The sequence below is a fragment of the Centropristis striata genome, chromosome 2 (assembly GCF_030273125.1).
Source record: "Centropristis striata isolate RG_2023a ecotype Rhode Island chromosome 2, C.striata_1.0, whole genome shotgun sequence".
Taxonomy (NCBI): Eukaryota; Metazoa; Chordata; class Actinopteri; order Perciformes; family Serranidae; genus Centropristis; species Centropristis striata.
The window spans coordinates 6,043,360-6,070,824 of NC_081518.1; the positions used below are offsets into that span (position 1 = coordinate 6,043,360).

Consider the following 27,465-nt stretch of genomic DNA (forward strand, 5'->3'; position numbering starts at 1 on the left):
CTCGCAATTCTTTCCTGTTTGTTGTTGTGTTTGTTGTTACAATACATCTCTGATCTTTTGCCTCTGAAACACCAGCCATCATTACTGCAAGAAAGTCCAATATAATTACTCCAATTGTTCAGTTCTTCCCATTTTTCCAATTCCCAGAGAGAGAAGTTCCTGAGTGAGTGTTTGAACAATCATAATGCTGCAGTGAAAATATGATTTAATCCTGAACACTCAAAAAACACAATAAAATAATTAAATTCTAATTAGAAGATAAAAGTCAATGGTAGCGAGGTTATGTATTTTGCTGCAATCATCTCACAAAGTAAATAAGGGTGTTTCTATGTCTGTTATGTTTTCAGTGTGTATTTTGATTATGTTGGGAAAATGTTCATTTCTCAGAGCCTGTTAATAGGAACATGAAGTGAAGAAATGTCGTCCTGACTCTACCTTTTGTCTCTCTCCTCCTCCGACATCTATAGTTAATAAACCTGTTTGTAGAAGTGCACTGTGTTGTCATTGTGTTGCCTTAGTAATTTTAACCAGTTTTCAATCGAAAAGTAAATGTATCAAAATGAACCTTAATATTCTGTGTATTTTGACATATACATGTGAGGACCATTTTTTTGTTGATGAAATAGCATTGCCTTAGAAAAGAATTAGGTCTGGTTCTCTGAGACATTTGTGGACTTTATGAGTCAGATTTCATCCCTGTCCATGGTGTTTCATTCAGCAGGAATGTGGAGGCATGACCACAGAGTGGCAGTGCTGTTTCCAACCTAACAATATGATGCCAAGGAGCTTTTGGGTCAATTTTTCTTGTTATATAACTTCTAGGTTTTACTTTCATTTTTACGAATGAATGTGTTTACAAAAACCTCCAGATGTGAAACAGATGTGGGACAGAAACTGGTACTCTGTCCCATTATGTCCAACTGGTAATCCACAAACCTCAGAGTGGTTAATAGAATATATATTATTGTAGAACAATGTTAATTATATATTATTATTAACAATTTTATTTGGACCTGCTTTCTACAGATGAGATAAACCCTTTGTGAAACTTTTTTTTCCACATTTTAACTATAAGCAATCAATAAAAAAAAGTAGGAATAATAGAAATAAAATAATAAATAAATTATATGAATTATCAAGGTAAACAATTATCAGTATTTTTCATTCATCTACCTTTTTGTTTACATGAAGGTTGCTGTGGTAGCTGCCTTTGTTGATACCTGGAGCTGCACAATTAGGAAATTTCCTCAATTTTTTTTGACTGGCATTGCTGATCTCCTGCCATCCATTTTAGGGGCGGGAATTTCCAAAACTGAGAAATCTTTTGGACCCAGTTTGTTTCAGAACAAAATATAAGCAGAGTCAGATGAGCAGAGTCTTCACTCCACTCTCTGGGACCTATCAAGACACTCTGCAGGAGCTGCAAGGTAAGTTTAAAATACCTGAAAAATAGAACTTTGTGTTTTTAATAATGAATATATGTATTTAATAGCTGTTGTCTTTCCCTCTTTTCCTTTCAGACATCTGTCACCATGAAGTTGTTTCTGGCAGGAATTGTTCTGTTTCTGATTGTGGGAACCAATGCCCAGTGGTACCACTTTCCTCGTGAAGCCGCCCAAGGTAAGAGACCTTTTAAACCGCCTCCACAAGCCATATATCCAGGATTGTGCGATTTAAATGACAATGACATGTTAATTCCTGAATTATTTCAATATGTTTCTACACCCTTTCTGTTGTCCTGATCAGGAAGTCATGATATGTGGCGAGCATACAGGGATATGAGGGAGTCCAACTTCAAAAACTCTGACAAATACTTTCAAGCCAGAGGACACCATGATGCTGCCCAGAGAGGAGCAGGCGGTCGCTGGGCCGCCAAGGTGATCAGGTGAGGAGCAAAGAGTAGAAAGTATTGTCTATTTCATATCGTTGGCTTGTTTTTCATTTGTTCCAAAAATAAATTGTTGTTAATAAAGCCAGATGGCTCTAAGAACATTTTTTCTACAGCGTTATCTCTCTTTTTTTTTTTTTTTTTTTTTTTTTTTTTTAACTAAATTATTTTTCTTAATAAAGCAACAGCTGTAACTTATAGCTGTTTTTCTACATTCTAAAATCTCAGTTTGTTTTTCCATTAGTGAACTGTGGGGTGCTTCATGGATATTTTTGGCCTTTTACTTTCAACGTAAATACTACCACGAGGTCACATAATTCAAAGACATTATATCTGTTGCTTTGCAGATGACAACCAGATCTATGTATCAATTGGTTAAATTAATATTATGTGATTAAGCAGTCTGCAACACTCCAGAAATATAGAAACATGTAGTGACTCTTCCTACAACCTAATTTTGACAAAACAACATAACCTTTTTAGACTTGATGAGTTCAGAAAGTCTGATATCGTGTAAATGTTTTAATTATCCTGTATTTATATATTATGCCCCTCTTATCTTTAGTGTTTCTGATCTTGGTCCTTCTATAGCAGTTTGTGAGTTGGCTATGAAAAGTATTTGTTTTGTCTACTGCTGACATTCATTGTCTTTTTTTTCTTTCAGTAACGGCAGAAAGTGGTGGCAGGGGTCTTAATCACGTCGTGGTGCCGAGGACACTGCTGCTGATCAGGAGGCAAACAGGCATGGGCGCAACGGAGGAGATCCCAACGTTTATAGGCCAAGGGGACTTCCTTCAAAATATTAATATGAAAACCATTAACCATTGATATTGGTAGTGTTGGAGTAACATTATCCACTTTTTTACTCAAAACAAATTTACAATAAAAGTATATTCTTTTCTCGCAATTCTTTCCTGTTTATTGTTGTGTTTGTTGTTACAATACATCTCTGATCTTTTGCCTCTGAAACACCAGCCATCATTACTGCAAGAAAGTCCAATATAATTACTCCAATTGTTCAGTTCTTCCCATTTTTCCAATTCCCAGAGAGAGAAGTTCCTGAGTGAGTGTTTGAACAATCATAATGCTGCAGTGAAAATATGATTTAATCCTGAACACTCAAAAAACACAATAAAATAATTAAATTCTAATTAGAAGATAAAAGTCAATGGTAGCGAGGTTATGTATTTTGCTGCAATCATCTCACAAAGTAAATAAGGGTGTTTCTATGTCTGTTATGTTTTCAGTGTGTATTTTGATTATGTTGGGAAAATGTTCATTTCTCAGGGCCTGTTAATAGGAACATGAAGTGAAGAAATGTCGTCCTGACTCTACCTTTTGTCTCTCTCCTCCTCCGACATCTATAGTTAATAAACCTGTTTGTAGAAGTGCACTGTGTTGTCATTGTGTTGCCTTAGTAATTTTAACCAGTTTTCAATCAAAAAGTAAATGTATCAAAATGAACCTTAATATTCTGTGTATTTTGACATATACATGTGAGGACCATTTTTTTGTTGATGAAATAGCAATGCCTTAGAAAAGAATTAGGTCTGGTTCTCTGAGACATTTGTGGACTTTATGAGTCAGATTTCATCCCTGTCCATGGTGTTTCATTCAGCAGGAATGTGGAGGCATGACCACAGAGTGGCAGTGCTGTTTCCAACCTAACAATATGATGCCAAGGAGCTTTTGGGTCAATTTTTCTTGTTATATAACTTCTAGGTTTTACTTTCATTTTTACGAATGAATGTGTTTACAAAAACCTCCAGATGTGAAACAGATGTGGGACAGAAACTGGTACTCTGTCCCATTATGTCCAACTGGTAATCCACAAACCTCAGAGTGGTTAATAGAATATATATTATTGTAGAACAATGTTAATTATATATTATTATTAACAATTTTATTTGGACCTGCTTTCTACAGATGAGATAAACCCTTTGTGAAACTTTTTTTTCCACATTTTAACTATAAGCAATCAATTAAAAAAGTAGGAATAATAGAAATAAAATAATAACTACATTATATGAATTATCAAGGTAAACAATTATCAATATTTTTCATTCATCCACCTTTTTGTTTACATGAAGGTTGCTGTGGTAGCTGTCTTTGTTGATACCTGCAGCTGCACAATTAGGACATTTCCTCAATATTTTTGACTGGCATTGCTGATCTCCTGCCATCCATTTTAGGGACGGGAATTTCCAAAACTGAGAAATCCTTTGGACCCAGTTTGTTTCGGAACAGAATATAAGGAGAGTCAGATGAGCAGAGTCTTCACTCCACTCTCTGGGACCTATCAAGACTCACTCTGCGGGAGCTGCAAGGTAAGTTTAAAATACCTGAAAAATAGAACTTTGTGATTTTAATAATGAATATATGTATTTAATAGCTGTTGTCTTTCCCCTTTTTCTTTCAGACATCTGTCACCATGAAGTTGTTTCTGGCAGGAATTGTTCTGTTTCTGACTGTGGGAACCAATGCCCAGTGGTACCACTTTCCTCGTGAAGCATTCCAAGGTAAGAAACCTTTTTACCGTCTCCACAAGCCATATATCCAGGATTGTGTGATTTAAATGACAATGACATGTTCATTCCTGAATTCTCTCAATATGTTACTACATCCTGCCTTTTGTCCTGATCAGGAAGTCGTGATATGTGGCGAGCATACAGGGATATGAGGGAGGCCAACTGGAAAAACTCTGACAAATACTTTCATGCCAGAGGAAACCATGATGCTGCCCAGAGAGGAGCAGGCGGTCGCTGGGCCGCCAAGGTGATCAGGTGAGGAGCAAAGAGTAGAAAGTATTGTCTATTTCATATCGTTGGCTTGTTTTTAATTTGTTCCAAAAATAAATTAGTGTTAATAAAGCCAGATGGCTCTAAGAGCATTTCTTCTACAGCGTTATCTCTCCTTTTTTAATTTTTAATTTAAAACTCAATTATTTTTCTTAATAAAGCAACAGCTGTAACTTATAGCTGTTTTTCTACATTCTTACATCTCGGTTTGTTTTTCCATTAGTGAACTGTGGGGTGCTTCATGGATATTTTTGGCCTTTTATTTTCAACGTAAATACTACCACGAGGTCACATAATTCAAAGACATTATATCTGTTTCTTTGCAGATGACAACCAGATCTGCAGATTGGTTAAATTAATATTACGTGATTAAGCAGTCTGCAACACTCCAGAAATATAAAAACATGTAGTGACTCTTCCTATAACCTATTTTTGACAAAACAACATAACCTGTTTAGACTTGATGAGTTCAGAAAGTCTGATATCGTGTAAAAGTTTTAATTATCCTGTATTTATATATTATGTCCCTCTTATCTTTAATGTTTCTGATCTTGGTCCTTCAATGGCAGTTTGTGAGTTGGCTATGAAAAGTACTTGTTTTGTCTTCTGCTGATATTCATTGTCCATTTCCCCTTTCAGTAACGGCAGAGAGCTGTGGCAGGGGTCTGTGTCAGGTCGTGGTGCCGAGGACACTGCTGCTGATCAGGAGGCAAACAGGCATGGGCGTAACGGAGGAGATCCCAACGTTTACAGGCCAAGGGGACTTCCTTCGAAATATTAATATGAAAACCATTAACCATTGATATTGGTAGTGTTGGAGTAACATTATCCACTTTTTTACTCAAAACAAATTTACAATAAAAGTATATTCTTTTCTCGCAATTCTTTCCTGTTTACTGTTGTGTTTATTGTTACAATACATCTCTGATCTTTTGCCTCTGAAACACCAGCCATCATTACTGCAAGAAAGTCCAATATAATTACTCCAATTGTTCAGTTCTTCTCATTTTTCCAATTCCCAGACAGAGAAGTTACTGAGTGAGTGTTTGAACAATCATAATGCTGCAGTGAAAATATGATTTAATCCTGAACACTCAAAAAACACAATAAAATAATTAGATTCTAATTAGAAGATAAAAGTCAATGGTAGCGAGGTTATGTATTTTGCTGCAATCATCTCACAAAGTAAATAAGGGTGTTTCTATGTCTGTTATGTTTTCAGTGTGTATTTTGATTATGTTGGGAAAATGTTCATTTCTCAGGGCCTGTTAATAGGAACATGAAGTGAGGAAATGTCGTTCTGACTCTACCTTTTGTCTCTCTCCTCCTCCGACATCTATAGTTAATAAACCTGTTTGTAGAAGTGCACTGTGTTGTCAGTGTGTTGCCTTAGTAATTTTAACCAGTTTTCAATCAAAAAGTAAATGTATCAAAATGAACCTTAATATTCTGTGTATTTTGACATATACATGTGAGGACCATTTTTTTGTTGATGAAATAGCATTGCCTTAGAAAAGAATTAGGTCTGGTTCTCTGAGACATTTGTGGACTTTATGAGTCAGATATCATCCCTGTCCATCTGTGGTTTTGGTGTTTCATTCAGCAGGAATGTGGAGGCATGACCACAGAGTGGCAGTGCTGTTTCCAACCTAACAATATGATGCCAAGGAGCTTTTGGGTCAATTTTTCTTGTTATATAACTTCTAGGTTTTACTTTCATTTTTACGAATGAATGTGTTTACAAAAACCTCCAGATGTGAAACAGATGTGGGACAGAAACTGGTACTCTGTCCCATTATGTCCAACTGGTAATCCACAAACCTCAGAGTGGTTAATGGAATATATATTATTGTAGAACAATGTTAATTATATATTATTATTAACAATTTTATTTGGACCTGCTTTCTACAGATGAGATAAACCCTTTGTAAAACTTTGTTTCACATTTTAACTATAAGCAATCAATTAAAAAAGTAGGAATAATAGAAATAAAATAATAACTACATTATATGAATTATCAAGGTAAACAATTATCAATAATTTTCATTCATCCACCTTTTGTTTACATGAAGGTTGCTGTGGTAGCTGTCTTTGTTGATACCTGCAGCTGCACAATTAGGACATTTCCTCAATATTTTTGACTGACATTGCTGATCTCCTGCCATCCATCTTAGGGACGGGAATTTCCAAAACTGAGAAATCCTTTGGACCCAGTTTGTTTCGGAACAGAATATAAGCAGAGTTAGATGAGCAGAGTCTTCACTCCACTCTCTGGGACCTATCAAGACTCACTCTGCAGGAGCTGCAAGGTAAGTTTAAAATACCTGAAAAATAGAACTTTGTGATTTTAATAATGAATATATGTATTTAATAGCTGTTGTCTTTCCCCTTTTTCTTTCAGACATCTGTCACCATGAAGTTGTTTCTGGCAGGAATTGTTCTGTTTCTGATTGTGGGAACCAATGCCCAGTGGTACAACTTTCCTCGTGAAGCATACGACGGTAAGAAACCTTTTTACCGACTCCACAAGCCATATATCCAGGATTGTGTGATTTAAATGACAATGACATGTTAATTCCTGTATTCTCTCAATATGTTACTACATCCTGCCTTTTGTCCTGATCAGGAAGTCGTGATATGTGGCGAGCATACAAGGATATGAAGGAGGCCAACTGGAAAAACTCTGACAAATACTTTCATGCCAGAGGAAACCATGATGCTGCCAACAGAGGAGCAGGCGGTCGCTGGGCCGCCAAGGTGATCAGGTGAGGAGCAAAGAGTAGAAAGTATTGTCTATTTCATATCGTTGGCTTGGTTTTAATTTGTTCCAAAAATAAATTGGTGCTAATAAAGCCAGACGGCTCTAAGAGCATTTCTTCTACAGCGTTATCTCTCCTTTTTTAATTTTTAATTTAAAACTCAATTATTTTTCTTAATAAAGCAACAGCTGTAACTCATAGCTGTTTTTCTACATTCTTACATCTCGGTTTGTTTTTCCATTAGTGAACTGTGAGGTGCTTCATGGATTTTTTTTGGCCTTTTATTTTCAACGTAAATACTACCACGAGGTCACATAATTCAAAGACATTATTATCTGTTTCTTTGCAGATGACAACCAGATCTATGTAACAATTGTTTAAATTAATATTACGTGATTAAGCAGTTTGCAACACTCCAGAAATATAGAAGCATGTAGTGACTCTTTCTGCAACCTAATTTTGACAAAACAACATAACCTTTTTAGAATTGATGAGTTGAAAAAGTCTGATATCGTGTAAAAGTTTTAATTATCCTGTAATTATATATTATGCCCCTCTTATCTTTAGTGTTTCTGATCTTGGTCCTTCAATAGCAGTTTGTGAGTTGGCTATGAAAAGCATTTGTTTTGTCTTCTGCTGATATTCATTGTCTATTTCCCCTTTCAGTGACGGCAGAGAGTGGTGGAAGGGGTTTGTGTCAGGTCGTGGTGCCGAGGACACTGCTGCTGATCAGGAGGCAAACAGGCATGGGCGCAACGGAGGAGATCCCAACGATTACAGGCCAAGGGGACTTCCTTCGAAATATTAATATGAAAACCATTAACCATTGATATTGGTAGTGTTGGAGTAACATTATACACTTTTTTACTCAAAACAAATTTACAATAAAAGTATATTCTTTTCTCGCAATTCTTTCCTGTTTACTGTTGTGTTTGTTGTTACAATACATCTCTGATCTTTTTCCTCTTTAACACCAGCCGATATTTCTGCAAGAAAGTCTTCTCAGATAACATAACTTAATAAATATAGCACTGTGCAAAAGTTTGAGGTAAGTGTGAAAAAATGCTGTAAAATAAGAATGAAAATATACAATGAAAAAATAGAAATGTTAATAGTTTATTTTTTAACAAAAAAAAGTATTTGAACAAAGGAAAAATCTTAATTAAAATCAATATTTGGTGTGGCCACCCTTCGCCTTCAAACAAGCAACAATTCTTCTAGGCATTTTTCATACCTGACTTTTGCACAGTACTGTATATATTTATTTTTTCACATCAGAGACACTTTTAACCCAGCCCAAAACAACACAATAGGATTTGCAGGGACAATTCAAAGAGATTTCCCTGGGAAACCATAAAAGCTGTATATTGTATGTTTATTATTTACTGTAGCGCTAAGTACAGTATAAGTTGAATTGTAATATATTAAGGCTAATAATGATTACAATTACTCCAACTGGTCAATTCTTCTCATAATTTGATCTCCCTATCCAGACAAAGAGATAGTGAATGGATGGTTGAACAATCATGATGCAGCAGTGACAATATGAAGTTAAAAACAGCAAAAATAATCAAATGATAATAGAAATAATAAAGGTGGAGTGTATTATTAAGCAAACTCTTAAAAAAAAAAAAAAACATGTACTTAATGGCCTCACTAAATTGTCATATGGAAAGCTATCAATCATTTGCAATTGTAATCCAGACAAGTCTGCAATCAAAAAGCAATCATATTTAAAATGATTATCCCTTCTTAGTATACTTGACCTGATTGCAAGATCATAAATTGCTATTTTTGTGTGGAAAATTGACAGTGAGAACCATTTGTGTGAAATAATGTGGGCATTCAAAGGGATTAAGTCTGGTTCTCTGAGGCATTTGTGGACTTAATGTGTCAGATTTCATCCCTGTCCATCTGTGGTCATGGTTTTAGTGTTTCATTCAGCTGTAATGTAGAGACATGGCCACAGAGTGGCAGTGCTGTCCTCCACCTGACATCTGACACTAGGGGCTTCAGAAGGATTTTTCCCTGTCAATTAAATTTTAAATTTACTTTAATTTATAAGAAAATAAAACTAAATGTTATATAAAATCTAAGTGAAAAAACACATAAAAATCTAAATGTTAATATCAGCATTGATAAAATAATAAAGCCCAAAGCGGATCCATTGAAATATATTGTGGCTGATACCATTTTAAACAGAGATAATGAATGTGAAACAAAACAGGGACAGAAACTGGTCTTCTGGATAATCCACAAACATCTCTTTCTTCTTTGAGTCTTCTTTGAAACTACTTTCTAAGGATAAAATAAACCATATGAAAACTTCTTCTTTTTCTTTTCTGAGGACACGTTGCTGTGCTTGAGAAATATTTCTCTCTTTGAGCAAATAAACTTCCATTCACCTCTGTAGTATTGGGGTGAACAGAGAAATGATAGCTGGATATCTCAGAACCTGCTGCATAGATAACACTGGGGGTGCAAATATATATTTTTGTGAGCTGACCACTTAAATATTCCCACAGATCATTTTTATAAAACTTGCTACTGTTGCTACTTGCTAACATCATATTCAGATTCCTCAAAAACTTTCAAACGCATGCACGCCCACACCGGTGATATAAATTATTCTGACTGATTAGACTTTTGCTCAGTGTGGATCGACACAGGGAACTGGGCCACATGAAGTCAAACTCAACCTACCATGAGTAACGATAAGGTGAAAACTGTCTGTCCCGAACAGTTGCACATTATAACAGAGGTGAAGATGTCAATTAAGCATTATTAAAAATTATTATTAGCTAATTATTATAAAGCCCCAACAGCTGTGGTGACATATGAGTTTGGGCTATATTTGAAAAATAAATAAATAAAAATGTAAAATAAAATGTAATTTTTGATCTCTTGACCTTTTTTTAGGCCAAGATGGCAGCCGGATGTGACTTATTAAACTAAATTGTTTGGAGATGAGTCACTTCTGGTTACCTTCTGTATTTTGCTTGCTAAATTGTTTATTTAACCCTCTGATGCACAACATATAAACACCTTCTAATGCACAACATGGGTAAAAAATGACCCGCAATCATTTCCCATGCTATTTCATGCTGGCTGTGTGTTTCATAATTAATCATTGTCATCATTGTGAGTACACAAAATGTAGAGCACACATTTTTATATGAATGATAGGCTGTTTGAACAATCTATATCGTAAAATATTTTTTATCTAGCAGGGTTGGACCGTTAGACTACATTTGAATTCGTGAGTTAAATCATATATTTAAAGGGTAGCTGAACCACATGAAATCCGGTGGTTCCCACTAGAGGCAGATGAGAAATAAAGTCATGGAAAAAAATTATTAGACTATTGTTTTCTTAAATTTCTTGTTCATTTTAATGCCTGGTGCAACTAAAGGTACATTTGTTTGGACAGCCATTTTCCATGGTTTTCTTGATAATGATTTTAGTTATTATCAAGAAAACCATGGAAAATAGCTAGATGTCAGCTCTTAAATTAAACTCTTATGAGTTATTTTTGTAGTTATCATTATATTTTCCTAAACAAATTTACCTGGCATTAAAATGAACAAGAAATAGAAGAAAACAAGCTACCGTTACTTTTCTTCCCCACAAAGTGAGAGCAAATGTTCAGTCAAAGTCAAAGGCAGATATGACATGTCACAAGTAGTTTTATTGAAACTGTTTAAGTGGACATAAATACTGTATAACAACAGGAGTAGCCTACCTTTAAAAAAAAAAAATAATAATAATAAAAAAAAATATATATATATATATATATATATATTATTTATGAGAAAATAATCCAATCCAATCCAATCCACTTTATTTATATAGCACAATTTTAGCAAACACAAGGTTTCCAAAGTGCTGCACAACAATAAATAGAGAACACAATACAAAGAGATGTAGAAAACAATAGAACAATGAAATACAATAAGATTAAATAAATTAAAAATAGAATAAAATAAAATAAATAAAATGTACTGCCCGCACATATAAAATATGGTTGGATACAAATTAAAAATAAAAATAAAAATAAAAATAAAAAATAAAAAATAAAAACATAAAATCAACACTCTATGTGGTGTTTAAAAAGATATATATAAATATCACATTTAAAAATATATCGATATAGTTTTTATATTGATATATCGCCCAGCCCTAATAGCTATGTTGATTTAGGGTCAAGTACGTGCATTAGAGCTGGTTTTAATGATTAGGCCTGTTTTTTTTTATGCAGTTAATACAGCAGGGACTGTGGCTCCCCACGGCTGAGTAACGGATTACTCTTACGGTGGAGCTCGCGCTGCTCGGGTGGGGTATCTGGCTCTCGGTGTATTCACCGACCAGACAACTGCAGTGGGCTCGTTTCACGTTATACTCGTTCCGGGGCGCCGCTGTCGGGCACTGAGCTCCGTGCGCTTTCTGTAGCTGCAACATACACTGAGTGATGCGCGACCAGCCAGCTCCATCCCGCACAAACCCCCACAGGAGGTGACTTGATCGGCATATGACATTCTCCAGGTAAGACGTGTGTTTTATGATATTATTTAACGGATCACACATCGATGAACCCCCCTCGCTCTCGTCAGCGAGGCTGTAGTCCTCCAAGGCGAACCGGAGGAGCGCAGGATGGATGCTGATTTGCTCAGCCTGTGGATTTGTCCTCAGCATCAGTGTTAACAACAGGGCGGTGAGCTTTTGACCGAAAACGATTCTTGCTTTTTTTTTTTAAAGTCTTGCATATAATTTACCTTATATGTTTTCATAACCAACTCCGTTAAACGACAGGAACTGTTTGGACCCATACACACCTAATGCTACAATTATCGGTGATTCATCCGTGCGCAGCCTAGTGTACGCCTAAAATTATCGATTCTAGTTATATTGCTATAGGCCTTTAGTGTCTCATAAGATGGGGAAGGTCATTAATTTTTAGATGTCCCTAATGGTCCTATTCCTCTTCTGCATCGTTTTATCAAAGGGCACCTCAGGCATGTGCTGGCTACTCAGACTTCTGTTGTGGAAATGGTCAATTCAACCTTAAAATCTACTCATTTCTTTGAATACACACCCTATTACTCCATCCTGGTCTAACATTTGGATAACAACCTCTCATCCAAGGTGCTAGTCAGAAGATTTTAGTTGTCTGGGGTTCACCACATTAGCCTCTGCTGAAAATGCAAGTTGCTTAAAGGCTAAATGTTGTGTTGTGCTCGAGGGTATCTGAAGCCTATATTTGGTGGCAAACTTGTGTGTCCTTTAGTGCCTGCTGTGTACCACTCCGTGCCAGTCCGGGCCACAGGGGAGGGCAGTTGCTGACAGGCGCTGTGTCTGGCTGCTCATTGTTCAGAGGGAGCAGGGGACAAGCTCTCACAAGGTCTGCTGTTATATGTTCATAGCCTCTGTCCTCTTCCAGTCATGCAGAATGCCTTTAGGTGGCTATCATCCACTTGTATGACATCTTTTAGCTCTGTGATGTTTATAATAAGAGTCTTGTTTTGTCGGTTTCTCTCACAACAGCAATGTTGTCCCTGGAGTCGATGCCACAGTGGAATACAGTTTATTTTAATCTGCATTAGGTTGGTGCAAGACGTATAGGTTTGGCTATGTTGCAGTAACATTTACGTCTTTCAGATTTATTTATTTCAAATGATTCAACATGATACCATCAGGACGCCTCACTAATCTGATCATTACAAAAAAAAAACACTTAACCACTAAAATGAAATCAAAAGTAAACAGTAGGTTGCTGAGGTTGTGGTGGAGAACCTCTGATTTAAAAAGATAACAAACAGAAACAATGTAGCCAATAAAGCAAACAATCACTCACATCATAGCCTTCATAATAGTTTTTTTGTGTGTGTCGTTAATATTGAGTGGACAGAGCATTTTAGCACTGTGTGACAATGAGAGAAAATCTGAAAAAATGTGGGGGAAAATCTGTAAAACTCGAATGCAAATAAAGAGATTAACAGTGTGGCAGATAAAGGTGGAATAAAGGGCTTGTACAGTGGGGAGAGTAGACAATAGCTGTGTCGCAGCTGAGCAAGAGGGTGATGACCAGCGATATAGAGGGGAGTAATGCATGGCTATTAGAAAAAGTGAGGGGCCCCTGGAGAGCCATGATATAAACCTATAATGCGCTGTTGGATCTACCCAGAATGTTGACTTGTGATGTTGTGCCGTTTCTAGAAGGTTTATTTTCCCGGACCCTTTTCCTTTATGTCTGTACTTTCTTCCTCTGCACTGTCCTCTCTTTCACTCCGCTCCTCTGTAGCCTGGGATACTTTTCTCTATAGCACCAAGGACACCCTCCCTCCCTGCAGCCTGCTGGGATCATATTCATGCTGCAGCCACAGGACAATAAATTGGACTCTGGGGGAGGAAACAGAAAAGAGCAACAGCCTCCAGCCCTGCTGCGAAATTATAAAAGAAAATAACAAATTGTAAATATGTGATTAAATCATTGGACAATTGATCTAAACACACTTGATGCTATGTTTGGCTGAAAGAAATATTCAGTTAGCTGCCTGAGCATTATGGATGGCAAGCAGTGCCACAGCGAAATCAGTTATTATATAATATCTTCTTAAAAGCTTTGCTCTAAGCTATGGATTTCACATGCCACACATTTACGTTCTCTACTCTACTGTTCATAACATCGTTGTGGGCGGAGGAACAATAACAGACTATTACAACCCCTTTGGCAAAAACAAAAAAAAATGGCGATAAAACCCCCCTACAGTATAGATAGGGCTTGGGGGTGGGTGTTGATTTTCATGTTGCGTAAAATGGTTTGAAAGGTGAAAAAAGGCGATTGAAAAATGATTTATGATGAGGCTGTTATGAGATAAGTGGTGCTGCCGCAGACAACTATATTGCTGTAGGAAAGCTTTGTGTGAGCAGTTAGAGTAGCAAATGTTCTGTTCAACACGGGTTTAGCATGTAGAGGACGGCTGTGAACCATACTGCTGATGTGTGTTAACGAGCAAACTGAGACCTGCTGAGGAATTACAGATGAAGAGGAGCTAGGTATAATCTGCACCTTAGAGCGAATAGGGTAATCTGCTGGAAATGTGGGTTTTTTGGTGTTTTTTTCACCTCTTTAGTTACTCTGTTCTTTTGTTAACTGCAGAGATGCATCTTTTTATTGAGTAAAATGTTGATTGTGTAGGAATGTTTGATTTGTTTACTTATCAAATATCTAATCAAATATCAGTAAATTGGCAAAAACATCCACCACCACATCCCCGAGCCCAAGGGGCCGTCGTTAAAGTGCTTGTTTAATTGCAAAAACACTCAAGCAAAGCTTTTTCAAATTACAATGGTATCAGAAAGAAAGAAGCAGCAAAATGTGAAAACCTGCCACAATGAACCCAAGAAAAATGTTTGGAGTTTTTCTCAATACACGACTTAAAATACTTATGTCAAATTTGTTGTACATTCATTATCTGCCGACTTTTTTTTATTTTTTAGCATTTTAGAGTCACACATGGCCGTCTGTCCCAATAAGGTGTAAACCAGATTAAGATTTAAACTGATGATGATATTGGGCAACAATTTTTTTAATTGGTCTTAAACCTACGGACTCATACAGTATATTGCCTTGTTATTATGTTAACGTAAAAGTAAGGTTGTGAAAAAAGTATCAATATTTCCATACTTTTTCAAAACGACATATTTAAAAAGACATTTCCATTAGTATTGAAAGTACAGAAGCTACAGAGAAAACAAACCAGCAATCATATTGTGTATCCAAATTAATGATAATGTTAGTTAATATTACGTAATTACACATTTCTTGGCATCTGTTCAATAACTTTTCTATACCAGCATTGTGTGAATGTTGTCATTTTTTTAAACAAAAGGGGGGAAAAAGTAACCACTTAGAATGTTTTTTGGTACTATTGCATTGAATTGTAAGATTCCGGCATCGTGACAACATCATGTAGTGGGCAGTGTTGTGAATCCAGTGAGATCATCATGGCTGCTGTCATATTGTGCTATGAGTTGTTCCATTATTCACCGTCTGTGGAGGATTTATCTCCAGATGACATCACCACTACAGTCTCTCTGCTGCTCAGATTCACAAGCTGTACCATATTATAGAAATCAGATACATACAGTATGAAGCAAATATATGAAACTTCAGATATTCATTTAACTGAATGGTCATAGGTCTGACTCACTCTTTTTCATTTTGGTTCAATTCATTCTTATACAAAGCTGTCATATTCCCCGATCTGGTTTCAGATGCAGATAGAAAAAAAACATTTTCTACAATTAAAATATCACATTTAGAGGCTTGTGTAGCCTGCCAACTGTATATGTTGTTTTTTAAAGATTTTTTTGCGGCATTTTTCAAGCTTAATTGATAACGACAGTGAGAGAATGGAAGGATGAAGACATGCAGCAAAGCGAGGAGGGGGCCGAGCCCCCTTAAATAAATGTCTTGCCCCCTCAAATCAACATTTTAGAAGAAAGAGAGAAAGCACATTTTAATATCCTCACAAAATTAATATACATTACAATTTGACAAAATTATCTGCTGTAGCGGAAAAGTCCCCTGAAAAAGGGACACACGATACACGATTGTTAGTTGAAATCTGGATGAAGGATGTTTTATTTTGTTTTATTAATTTATTTTATTTTTATTTTTCAGTTTCCCCCCCTGAGGGATTGCCACCTTATTGTGGTCAGGGGGTTTGCGTGCCTCAGTGACCTTAAGAGCTAAACCAGCAGGAGCTTGGTCTTCAGGTGGGACACCCATATTGGAGACTGTTCTGAAGGTAGAGGCCTGACAAAGTGCAATCCACTTCTCCAGGTTGGGGTTGGACACATAGACCAGGGATGGGCAACTTAAATGCTGGAGGGGGCCACAGTTTTTCATGGACACTACCACAGGGCCACATATAGGACCGTGCACTTAACCAGATATGGTGAAACTGCAATTTTAAATATGTTTACAGTGCAATAACTTAACATATTTCATGCTCAAATGCATGTTTAACAGTATAAAAAGGAATACAAAAGGTTTGAAGCGAATAAAAAATATTTTTTTTTAGTGCAAGAACAGCAGACCAACATTAATTGCAAGAAGTAATTTTGTGCATTTTTACACTGCACTTTTAAAATTTCATGCTCAAATGCATGTAGTTGTACTGAGGGCCACTTCATCGTTACTATAAGCACAGGAAAAAAAAAGTGCTGGAGCATGATGTGTACACATGATGCCCCCTTCACATTTCTGACTGCCCCCTCATATATTCTGCAGCAAAGGCAGCTTGGGTTGGATTCGAACCGGGTCTGCTGCGACAAGGACTCAGCCTTGATGGTATGAGTTTTAGTGAGCCTGTCTATGTTTTTCGAGTGCTCAGTCACTAGCTTTATTTTTCAGTCAGCCATATCAAGCTTAACTCAGAATAAAACCGAGACAAACAATTTTAAAGCCAGCTCGAGTGGTCTGCAGCCAGAAAGAATTTAGAGCTGACAGAAGCATTTCACCTCTTCATGTGCTGATTGAAAATATGCTGAACCTTTCAATTCATATTGGTCATGTTTTGTAAGGTAATCTGAAATAACGCTGTAACACAATACATCTACAGAGTGTGTACTTTGGTTCATCATCTTTATACTGCACAGCTTTCCTGGCTGCTGTGTCTGCACTGTAAGGACTTTAACCTTGGTTTTCAGCTCGGCAGCAGCTGTTTTATTCTTTTTACTGTTTCCTCGGGGTTTATAGACTAATCACAGTTCACTGTTCATCACAGGAGGATTTTTATCTTTTTTGTTTACATGTGGGCTTGATTATGTCATCAAAACTTAGTCAGAGTTGAGGTTTGGGATAAATGAGTGGGATAAATCACTCACCATCGTGTATTAGATGAGGTTATTCTCATTAAATTTTCAATTTGACATCCATCTACAAACTGATCCATTTAAATGTGTATTCAGTGATCATCACAGTTATGAATGTGATACTGAATTTAATAATATTTTCATAAGCTTGACCATAGATATTGCTTTTAAAGTTGTGTCTTTAAGTGACATCTCATCAAAGATATAATTATCCATACTGTAACCAAAGAAAAGGCCAAGCTGTATATTATTTCCCCGTCAGTTGTCTCTAAATAAACCATGAATATCCTGAAGCGGTTGGGTCAGCCCTTGTTGTCCAGCTCTTGACATTGTTCAAGTATCACACACATGAATATGACAGCCATATCAGTGTTACTCAAGTTGTTGTGACAGCTCTGTCTTATTCAGTTTCAGTTTTTCCTTGAAAGTGTGATCTGTGTTTCTGCCTCTGTCATGCTTTTTTCCCCCCTAAACTCTCACTAGACTACTTTGATTTGGAGACAAAGCGATCGCCTCTAGCTTTCATCCACTGGATACTATCGATCTGAAGTGGCTTGCCCGGTCTTTGAGAGGCCAAGCATTTTTTCTTGCTGAAGTGTTGACTTTTGGCTCAGGGGTATAACGTGCTACTATCGCTCTTTTCGAACAGGGAAAGGAAACGTGCAAAAACCACACAGGTCACAGTCTGTGTCACGGGCGATGTTTCCACATTTCTTGTTTCATTGGTTGTGACAGTTCTCAAAATGTGATCCAGTCTTTCAACTGATAATTCAGCTGGTATATAGTGTGCAGAGGCACTTCTAACATAAAGGGTGTTTCCGCTAACGCCCCAATACCCTGAATATGGCGGGTCTCACTCGCTGAAACGCCCCTAATTTGAATACGAGCCGTCCGGTGCGGTCTTTTGTCTGGACTTTTTTCGTCCATGTCGAAGAGCAGGGCCGTTTTTCTCCCCTGAAAAAAGCCTGTTTGCTGATTGGATAGAACGCTAAGCAGGATGTGACGTAGTACTTGACACCACAACAACACGTACCATTTGTAAAAGCCAGCAAGCATTGTTGCCAACTTAGCCACTTTGTTGCTATATTTAGCGACTTTTCAGACCCCCTTAGCGACTGTTTTTCAAAAAAGCGACTCTTCTTAACGAGCCACGGGGGCAGCGGCTCGTTAAGTAAGAACGAGTTAACCCCTTAGCTTCCAGTCTGTTACTAGGCTAACAGTTAGCTCTGTAGCAGTACAGTGTGTATGTGCTGCTGCTGCAGGAGGTGTTCACTTCACTCTGTGCACAGTTAGCGATGCCGGTTAATTCACGATCACTATGTTTATGATCAGCGGAGACGCTGTGCATAATTAGCAATGCTGCTTTGTTTATGATCAGCTGTTGACGTTGTGCACAGTTAGCGACAGCAGCCACAGTTGCGTCTCCCGTGTTTAATTCGTCACGACGATCGAAAACCATACGTCAGCTCTAGTCTCATAATTCCCTCTGGGGCCCTTTTTGTAACGGAGACAGACAGAGTGAGCGGACTTTTGAGAGGGCGTGGCCTGAGACTTTCCCGGTGGCCACTCTTCCTAGTGGAAACACAACTATAGTTTCTATTCAAACATAAAGGAAAAGAGAAGTCTAACTTTCACAGCTCTCTTTGCAATGTTTTTTTTTCTTTCAATATTCCCCTCTCACTGTCAATAACGGCTCTCGGCCCTGCTCCTCTGTTCTGGCTGTAAAATCCATTAAGGTTTGAGAAGTCGGTCCCCAGAATGCATCAAAAACTTGCCTTTTCTACTGTCACATCCTCCAACACATCAGTGACCTGCACGTCAAGTAATCAATATCGAAGCAGTCACTAGTTGAGGCATGAAGAGGTTTGTGTGAGAGGTGTTGCAGGCCAGCAGGATGCGTTGTTTACACTTTCCTGAGTGCTCAAAATGACACCGTGCTGAGTCAAGTGTGAAGGCCGAGGCCAACCTGGTCCTGTTCAAACTGGCTTTGACATGTGTCTTGGGTGATCCGATCACAAGTGGACAGCTTTAGGTACAAGCGTGAATGAGGACTGAATGATTTTATTTATTAAATGACCTGCTGAGGCAACTTTAGACTGAAGACATAAAACATATTAATCTATCTATCTATAAAAGCAAGAAGTATCTGTGTGTGTGTGTGTGTGTGTGTGTGTGTGTGTGTGGATGTGAGTCTAGGGCATATTTCGTTGAAGGTTAGTCAGACTGACCTCAGATTTTGTATGTGACTTGCGCATGGCACGAAGGTGTGCATCCTCGATTTTGAAGATTTTTTTAATTCATTTTTCAAAATATCATTATTTACGTAGGAAGTGTTGCAGCATTGCACTAATTCTGATCGGACGCCTTTTAGGGGAGCTCCGCCCCATTGTGTGATAGGCCTACACCTGGTCAGTAATACAATTCAAATTGAGTTTTAAAGTGCGCTACAAGGTTCGATTTTCCAATAATATTCGAATAGTTTCCAGCGAATATCAATGTTCAATGTGTATGTGCTGGATGGTGTGGTACCTCATGAAAAGTAAGTGTTTTATGGAGTTGCAGCCATTGTAGTGGTCTGCATAGCCACAATATATGAAACACAATAGTTATCAATCAATCTACATATTCCACAACACACCTAATAACCCTTACTCACATTATTCACATCCATCTGTTTGTGCTGCATGTAAACTTATTCCCTCCTATATCTGTGTCTGTATATATATCTAACCATGTTGAATGATTAAGTGTCTTTTTCTTAAAATAACTATTTCTCTGTCTATTTATCTCAATGTACATCCATGTATTGACCAATATACACTTTGTATATTAAGACCACGCAAGAGTATTTCACCTCATTGTACATCCCACTTTCACACACAGCCTCATTTGGCCATAATTGAAAAATCGACTTAATCTCCCACTATATGAATACATACTTCCTACGGACACTGCACTAGTTAAGATAAATGCAACCCTGTATTAATCCTTTCATATTGCCTGCCTTAAAAACTTGATTGGTGATGAGAGGACAATTCAATGTCTTTGAATGGTCTTTCATGCTTTTACACAGGTTTTAGAAAGTCCTCTTTACAAATAGATGCTATTTTGTACGAAGCATTTGCAAACAAACTTAATGTTTTATACAAGGAGAACAAAACACTGTGCCAGACTGTCAACTGCAAGAGCAGGAAGACACAAAGATACCAGTTAAACAAGAATATAAATCAGAATATGAATAATACCCAGTCATTGGTAAAAAAACAAACAAAAAAAACTGGAAGCTTAGTATCAAAATGTGTGCGAATGTAAACAAAGGCAGTGTCAAGTGCACAATAATGGTGATATAAAAACATGAATTAATGGGCGTGCTGCCTTAGCAAAGCTGTGCTTTATAGTTCAAAATAACAATGGAGGTTAGAACTTTTGGAATTGCATCACAGTATATCAGCTGAACATACAGTGGACTGACAAATCAGTTTAAATCTGTTCAATCAAAACAATGAGGAGACTGAATAATGCCCGAAGAAAAATGGCATTCCCAAGACATTTAGAGCCCCATTACTACTATTGTTGTGATTCCTTAAAGATCTAGGGTCACAAATTTAAAACCAAAAGGTATTTGGAGGGAAATGCTAACAGTATTCTCCCCTGTCGTGCAACAGTCCTGTGAGCACATTGACTAAATTGATAATTTATTCATTTAATTTTTCCTTTTTCGGGGCCCAAACTATTCCAAACATAAATAATAGATTTGGTGTCTGAATTATACTATTTGATCTATGTTAAAATAGCCGTTTTCAAGAAAAGGTGAAAAACAGCAATTTAATAGGTGATTCCAAACTTCTAAATGATATAATGTAGTTATCTTTATTCATTTGCAGAATGTGTTCCTTTGTGCCGTCTCCTACTTAAATTTAACAATGATTCTGTGAATATCAAAGTTTAAACTGTAGATACTTTTTTGTTGCCTAGCATCAATGAGGTGATACATACACATCATTTCACCTCCCTTTATGGCATTAGCATGTAAATTAGTCCAAATCAGTTTCACACTATGACTAAATCAGGTCACATTGGGAGGAAAGCAAAATGGTTAAAAAAGAAAGAAAGTGAAAGAAAGAACGAAAGAAACCTTTCTCCCACAGTGCTTGGTGAAAGAGAAACCCATTCATAGCTGCATTAATCATGGCTGGCACTAAAGACTCGCTCTGAGGCGACACCCAGAGAGAGAGAGAGAGAGAGAGTGAGAGAGAGAGAGAGAGAGAGAGAGTGAGAGAGAGAGAGAGAGAGAGAGAGGCATTGACATAGTCTTATTCGTTAACTGGATCTGTCTGAGTCAGTCTGTTTTCCCTTCACAGTTGTGTCCTTTGAGATCTAGCTCAGTATAATTTAAACATCTGACTCAGAACATTTGCAGGTAACTAAAGTTATAAATTCATAGATTCAATATAGATTCAGTTGAGATATAAATTGACATTTTGTTGACTGAGAAGACAGAATGACAGTTTGGATTTATAGGATTTTTAACCAAATGTTTCAACATGATCTGCAACCTGAATGACAGAATAGGTTGTTTGTCAATACCACCAATAACCACCCATACAGTAGTGTTCAATATAATAGCAGACCAATGTGACTAACCGGATTAATCCAGGTTTTTAGTATATTTTTTATTGCTACATGGCAAACAAGGTACCAGTAGGTGCAGTAGATTCTCAGAAAACAAACAAGACCCAGCATTCGTGATATGCACGCTCTTAAGGCTGTGCAATTGGGCAATTATTTTGGCTTGTTGGTTTTCTGAGAATCTACTGCACCTGCTGGTACCTTGTTTGCCATGTAGCAATAAAAAATATACTAAAAACCTAGATTAATCTGGTTAGTCACATTGGACTGCTATTATATTGAACACTACTGTATGAGTGATTGTCAAAACGACCCATATGATGTGACCTAAAAATACACTGTAAATTATTTGGTTCTTACCAAGATAAAACAAAAAGATTTTAGATTAGATTAAGATTTAGTGTTTAGAAGTGTGATAATTTATCGTGTTTTAAGAGTTAATTTCTTATTTTAAGCGTTCAACATGCTTATTTCTAGATTTAACAATCTTAACTCAATAAATCTTGTTAAGTGAAGTTTTCTAGCCATGCAGCAAGATAATTTCCCTCAGATTTAGAGTTTTTATCTTGTTTTTAGGCACGCCTTTTTATTGTCATTATACATACACGTAGAGTTCACGGTTGTAAAAAAAGGCTGCAGTTTTGTTGAATTTAGGCTACAAAACCACTGATTAAGGTTAAGGGCAAAAAAACATCCTGGTATGGCGTTATAAGACAGTTTAAACAGTAAATGAATGTACGTAAATATTGGAAGTGAAATAGTTACAAGGACGTGACTACCGGAAGTGACATAGTTACTTAGAAAAGTGATGCACAAAACGTGAGGCATGGAGTTTCAGTGATATTTAATTCACATTCTTTACTTTTGTTTTCACATGGGACATGAACCCTTTCTCCTTGACCAAAGTCTGACGTCTGTTCAACCCATCCATCTCCTCTCCCGCCCACCCAGAATGCGTCTTCCGCCATTTATCAATCAAAACTTTATTGGAGACTCCAACGTCCAAATAGACATACAATCACATACAGTACGTAAAACAAACATACAGTGTAAAAGGCTTTATATCACCTAATATTGATAAAAATTACTTGATAAAAAGTTGCATATACAAAACAGTGCTTATACACTTCCTATAAAAGACACAAATACCAGTGTTTCCCCATATAGGATTGGTATCTAACAGAACTACACCTTGGAGTGGTCAACTGTATAATAAGATTATTTATACTATGCATCGACCTCATTCAAAATCATTACGTAGATTCATACTGTAGATTTCAATAACAAGATGAAAAACATCAGGTATTAAATTTTATTTCTATCCCATCTCTTCTGCACAGGGTTGCAAATCATAGTGTAGCATTGTCCAGTCCGATAACTATAGACTCTTCATAGGCTTTCATGGTTTAACGTTTTGATGGGGCATGTGTAATGGTAATGCTTGTTACCCGGAAAGGTTGGAATTAGATATAACGGATGCAACTGATATCATGCTCTTACCAGTACCATTAAAGAGATACAGATACCATTAGAGTAGTTCATTTGACACCTTTGTTTTTCTACTTCATTCGAAGCCCATCAAGTAAATGGGAGCGTTCAGTAGCGTAAAAAGCCGCCACCACTCCATCCATATGATTTTTACACAAATACATTACATGGGGCGGCTGCGGCTCAGTTGGTAGAGTGGTCGTACATCGATCGGAAGGTCGGTGGTTCGATCCCCGACCACGGCAGCCTACATGTCGAAAGTATCCTTGGGCAAGATACTGAACCCCAATTGGCTCCAGATGCTGCGTTCATCAGTGTGTGAATGAATTCCCAATGGTGGCAGGTGGCACCAGTGTGCCCTGGTAACCTTGGCCACCAGTATGAATGTGTGTGTGAACGGGTGAATGAGCGCAGTCTGTAGTGTAAAGTAGGGGTGCACCGATTTCCTTAATTTTGCTCGATTGACTGATTATTTTACGCCAAACCGATCTTATCTAGCGATCTTATCTACCTCCGCAAAGGTCTGAAAGTATTTATTTTAAGTTCAATATTTTATTAACCACCTCAGACATTGTGATTTCCTTTAAGAAAAATACTGCAGTGTTATTGTTTTTCAAAAAAAAAAAAAAAAGGTATGCTGTGAAAAATTGGTATTGGCCAAAATCGGAATCGGCAAGTCAGGTTTTTTAAAAATCGGTGATCGGCCAGAAAATTGCAATCAGTGCACCCCTAGTGTAAAGTGCTTTGGATAAAAGTGCTATATAAGTGTAGTCCATTTACCATTTACATTACACACCAAACTGCCAATCCCATCAAATACACCATGAACTCACAAATTAGATATTTCCTCGAGGAGTTCAGTGACATTTTGGGCTACATGCTAACTTCGACAGCTTGGCGGACTAGCAGCTGCTTACAACCCAAAGGGTGAATTAAATATGACGACATCCACCCTCTAGAGTTATTCTATAGAGTGGAGTATCTTTTCTGATAACATCATCCGGTTTATTTTGTAAGACTGTAGAAAGCTCCTTTAAGACACAGAAGACATTACACACCTGCTGAGTATTACTGACAAGTAAACCAACCTGTATACTAATCTTCTGTGGAGTTTGCCTTTAAAAAGTGCAAGAAGAGATAAAAGATCCAATAAGAGATTTTTTAGCTTCCGAGCTCACTGTACCGTGAGCTGTTTATCAGGATGGAAGTGGATCCAAAAAATAGAGCCCAACCCTTATATTGATTTCAGACTTTTGTTTCAAGACAGCAGGGTGCAAGAACATGACAAATATGAACCATAAATATAGCTGCAAGCAGCAGTCCACTGCACCAAGGCACAGTGAATCAACCAAAATAGATCTCAATGAGAGGACATGCCAGTACTGGGTGCACAAGATGCAGGAGATGTGCCAGGCGTTGTTGCCACCATCATGAAGCACACAGACATGCAGAGTATTAACTGATACATGTTGTTGGGAGTTTGAAGTTAAATTAAAAGATCTTAATTCGTTATTTCCATAGGCCTTCTGTCACCCCACAGACATTCTGCTCTCACCTACTTCCCCAAAATTACTCAATTATCTGTCAGGACAAAACAAGCAAGCTTTAGTCATTTTAGTTGCACCTTTCCCCTAGATCTGTACTGTTTCATTGGAAATATACAGTTTTGTTGACATCTTATTTGTTTGCTTCAACTGTTCATTATTTTCACTCTTTTGGGCTTCCCAGTACATCTTTTCCAAACTTGTCACATCATTTACATGTAGCATATGGTAGATGTTAACAGTCATCATTATCACTTCGGACCAGGAGAAGTCCTTCTCTAGGCTTAACCTGTTTATGTTGAATTTGAGATTTATTCAGACAAAAGACTTGGACTTGAGCGCTTCAACTTGAAAATACCCGACACCTTGGACCTCATTAAAATGGTATAACATTTGGTGAAGAGTACATCATGATTTGTTTAGGATTGGAAACTTGGGACTTGAATTTAGAATTGTCAGTCTTGACTTAAGACTTGAGTGTTAAGGCTTCTGAAAATGAGAAAACCTGGAGTTTGGAGGAAGAACTAACCTTGGAAAACAGTCTGCATCGTTAGTTTGTTAGGAGTGTTGTTTGGTGTGTGTGTGTGTGCGTGCGTGGGTTAGTGCATGCGTGTTTGTGCATGACCTTAATATAACCATTTCACAACCTCCCTGCTGCGTTGTGAGTCACAACAGGACTCCTCTCCCTCGGTATGCTGTCACTTATGTCATTACTTAGGCTTAAGGTGCATTCACCAAGCAGCTCATTAGCTACCGCATTTGTTTGAGGGGCAGCATGACATTAGCATTTAGATGTGCAGAGAGCCTCACCTGCTGCTGTCATTGTTGGGATGCTTGGACGAATTCACATCTGGTGAATTTCTACTCTCAGCAGTGCAAGATTGCTGCTGTTGGAAAGAACAACGATGTCCATAGATACAGATGTAAATGCCTTTCCATATACAATGCTGCATGCTGTTGTAATTCAAGCATGAAGAATGTAAATCAGGCAGAATCTTGAATTGCTTCGGAGTAGCAGCCTCCGGGGCCATTATTTCTATAGCCAGACATGTTTGTTGATTGACAGCACAGATCATTGTTTATCATTTGTGTGATAAAGCTGATGGAGAGCAACCAGATGGTGGTTTTATCTACAGTGTGAGACGTGCTCGGAGGGGAAGGCAGGGGAAGAGAGAACCATGTAGCGAGGAAAATAAAAGAGAAAACAAAAACATTTAATTATATAACTTTTCCTGAAACAATAGCGGGAAATGTATTATGATGATTTTCAGCATTCTTGATCCTCAGGGGTGTTGATTCTCAGTTAGATCAGCAGAGCTAACAATCCTTTCACTTGACAAGAAGTTGATTAATGTTTATGTAAAAGTTTTGGTTAATGTTTAAGGGTCAATGCAAAAGAGTAAAAGGAAGTGGACCATATCATTGTCCGACAGTAATCAAATCATGTTAAGCAAAATGCAGCAACAACATTGTTTGAGTATGTAGAGCAGGGGTCTCAAAATCAAATTACCTGGGGGCCGCTGGAGGCAGTATCAAAATGACCAAAAAAAGACACTAAATTACTTAAAAAAGACACACAATGACCAAACAAAGACACAAAATGACTGAAAAAACACTATATTACCAAAAAAAGATACAGAATTATTAAAAAAGACACAAAATTAATCAAAAAGACACAAAATTATTTTAAAAAAAGACACAAAATGACCAAAAAAAGACACAAAATGACCAAAAAACACAAAATTATTTTTTTTTAAAACACAAAATTACCCAAAATGGACACAAAATAACCAAAAAAATACACAAAATTACTAAAAAAGACACAAAATTATATAAAAAAAGACACAAAATTACCCAAAAAAAGTAATTAAAGGGACCTTCCACACACAACAGGGTAAAGTGCCATTCATATAAAATTCACATTAAACTTTCAAATCAAGGTGGGGGCCACAAAATATCGTCACGAGGGCTGCAATTGGCCCGCGGGCCGCGAGTTTGAGACCCATGATGTAGAGTCTCTATAGCTAGAAACACAACGACGTGCAGTTCTGCTGCCATCATTGTTATGGTGCCGCTGCTGTCTCTTATTGTACACATACTGCTGCTGCTCTGTTATAGCCACTAAAGTCTCCTCCCACTTCGTCCTCGGTGCTGGATTGCAATGTGAATGGACGTCAGTATTACACCATTGCAGAATCAGTTTGTTGTGACCCGACTCCTCACATTTGTTGTTGCTGGCATTCAGCTACACAAGATATTCAGCAATTGTCAGCAATGAAAGGAAGAAATCCTTGGGAGTTGAAGCAACGTTTCAATTGTCTAATTTATTATGCCACACACAAGCAGACATTACTCAGTATGTTGCTTTTGAATGCGTTCCAGTCAAGCTTAGTTTCTTTTAGATAGTTTTAAATGCTGCAAACAACCTGAAACAATCAATGAGACACTCTCACAGAGACTGTCACATTCAGGTTGTTGTT

At 37.4% G+C, this 27,465-nt stretch overlaps 3 protein-coding genes across 5 annotated transcripts in view; all 3 read left to right on the plus strand.

The window, feature by feature from the left end:
* Positions 1-1,004: 1,004 nt before the first annotated feature.
* Positions 1,005-5,733, plus strand: LOC131991690 (serum amyloid A-5 protein-like). Of its 2 annotated transcripts, XM_059357200.1 has the most exons (4): positions 1,005-1,427; positions 1,521-1,620; positions 4,533-4,671; positions 5,326-5,733. In XM_059357200.1, the coding sequence occupies exons 2-4, from the start codon at positions 1,533-1,535 to the stop codon at positions 5,465-5,467; spliced, it is 369 nt and encodes a 122-aa protein (XP_059213183.1). In that variant the 5' UTR covers positions 1,005-1,427; positions 1,521-1,532; the 3' UTR covers positions 5,468-5,733. The 2 variants fall into 2 exon arrangements, with proteins under 2 accessions (XP_059213183.1, XP_059213177.1); XM_059357194.1 differs by lacking the exons at positions 1,005-1,427; positions 1,521-1,620 and adding an exon at positions 4,216-4,407.
* A 1,125-nt stretch (positions 5,734-6,858) lies between these two features.
* On the plus strand, positions 6,859-8,379 carry LOC131991665 (serum amyloid A-5 protein-like). The gene is made up of 4 exons (XM_059357159.1): positions 6,859-6,995; positions 7,088-7,187; positions 7,313-7,451; positions 8,112-8,379. The coding sequence occupies exons 1-4, from the start codon at positions 6,933-6,935 to the stop codon at positions 8,251-8,253; spliced, it is 444 nt and encodes a 147-aa protein (XP_059213142.1). The 5' UTR covers positions 6,859-6,932; the 3' UTR covers positions 8,254-8,379.
* A 3,319-nt stretch (positions 8,380-11,698) lies between these two features.
* apba2b (amyloid beta (A4) precursor protein-binding, family A, member 2b) overlaps positions 11,699-27,465 on the plus strand; it is a 105,895-nt gene continuing 90,128 nt past the window's right edge. The window contains exon 1 of one of the 2 annotated variants that reach the window (XM_059347015.1): positions 11,699-11,987. The gene's annotated coding sequence lies outside the window, so the exon portion shown is untranslated. The other variant, XM_059347020.1, reaches the window with a different exon arrangement.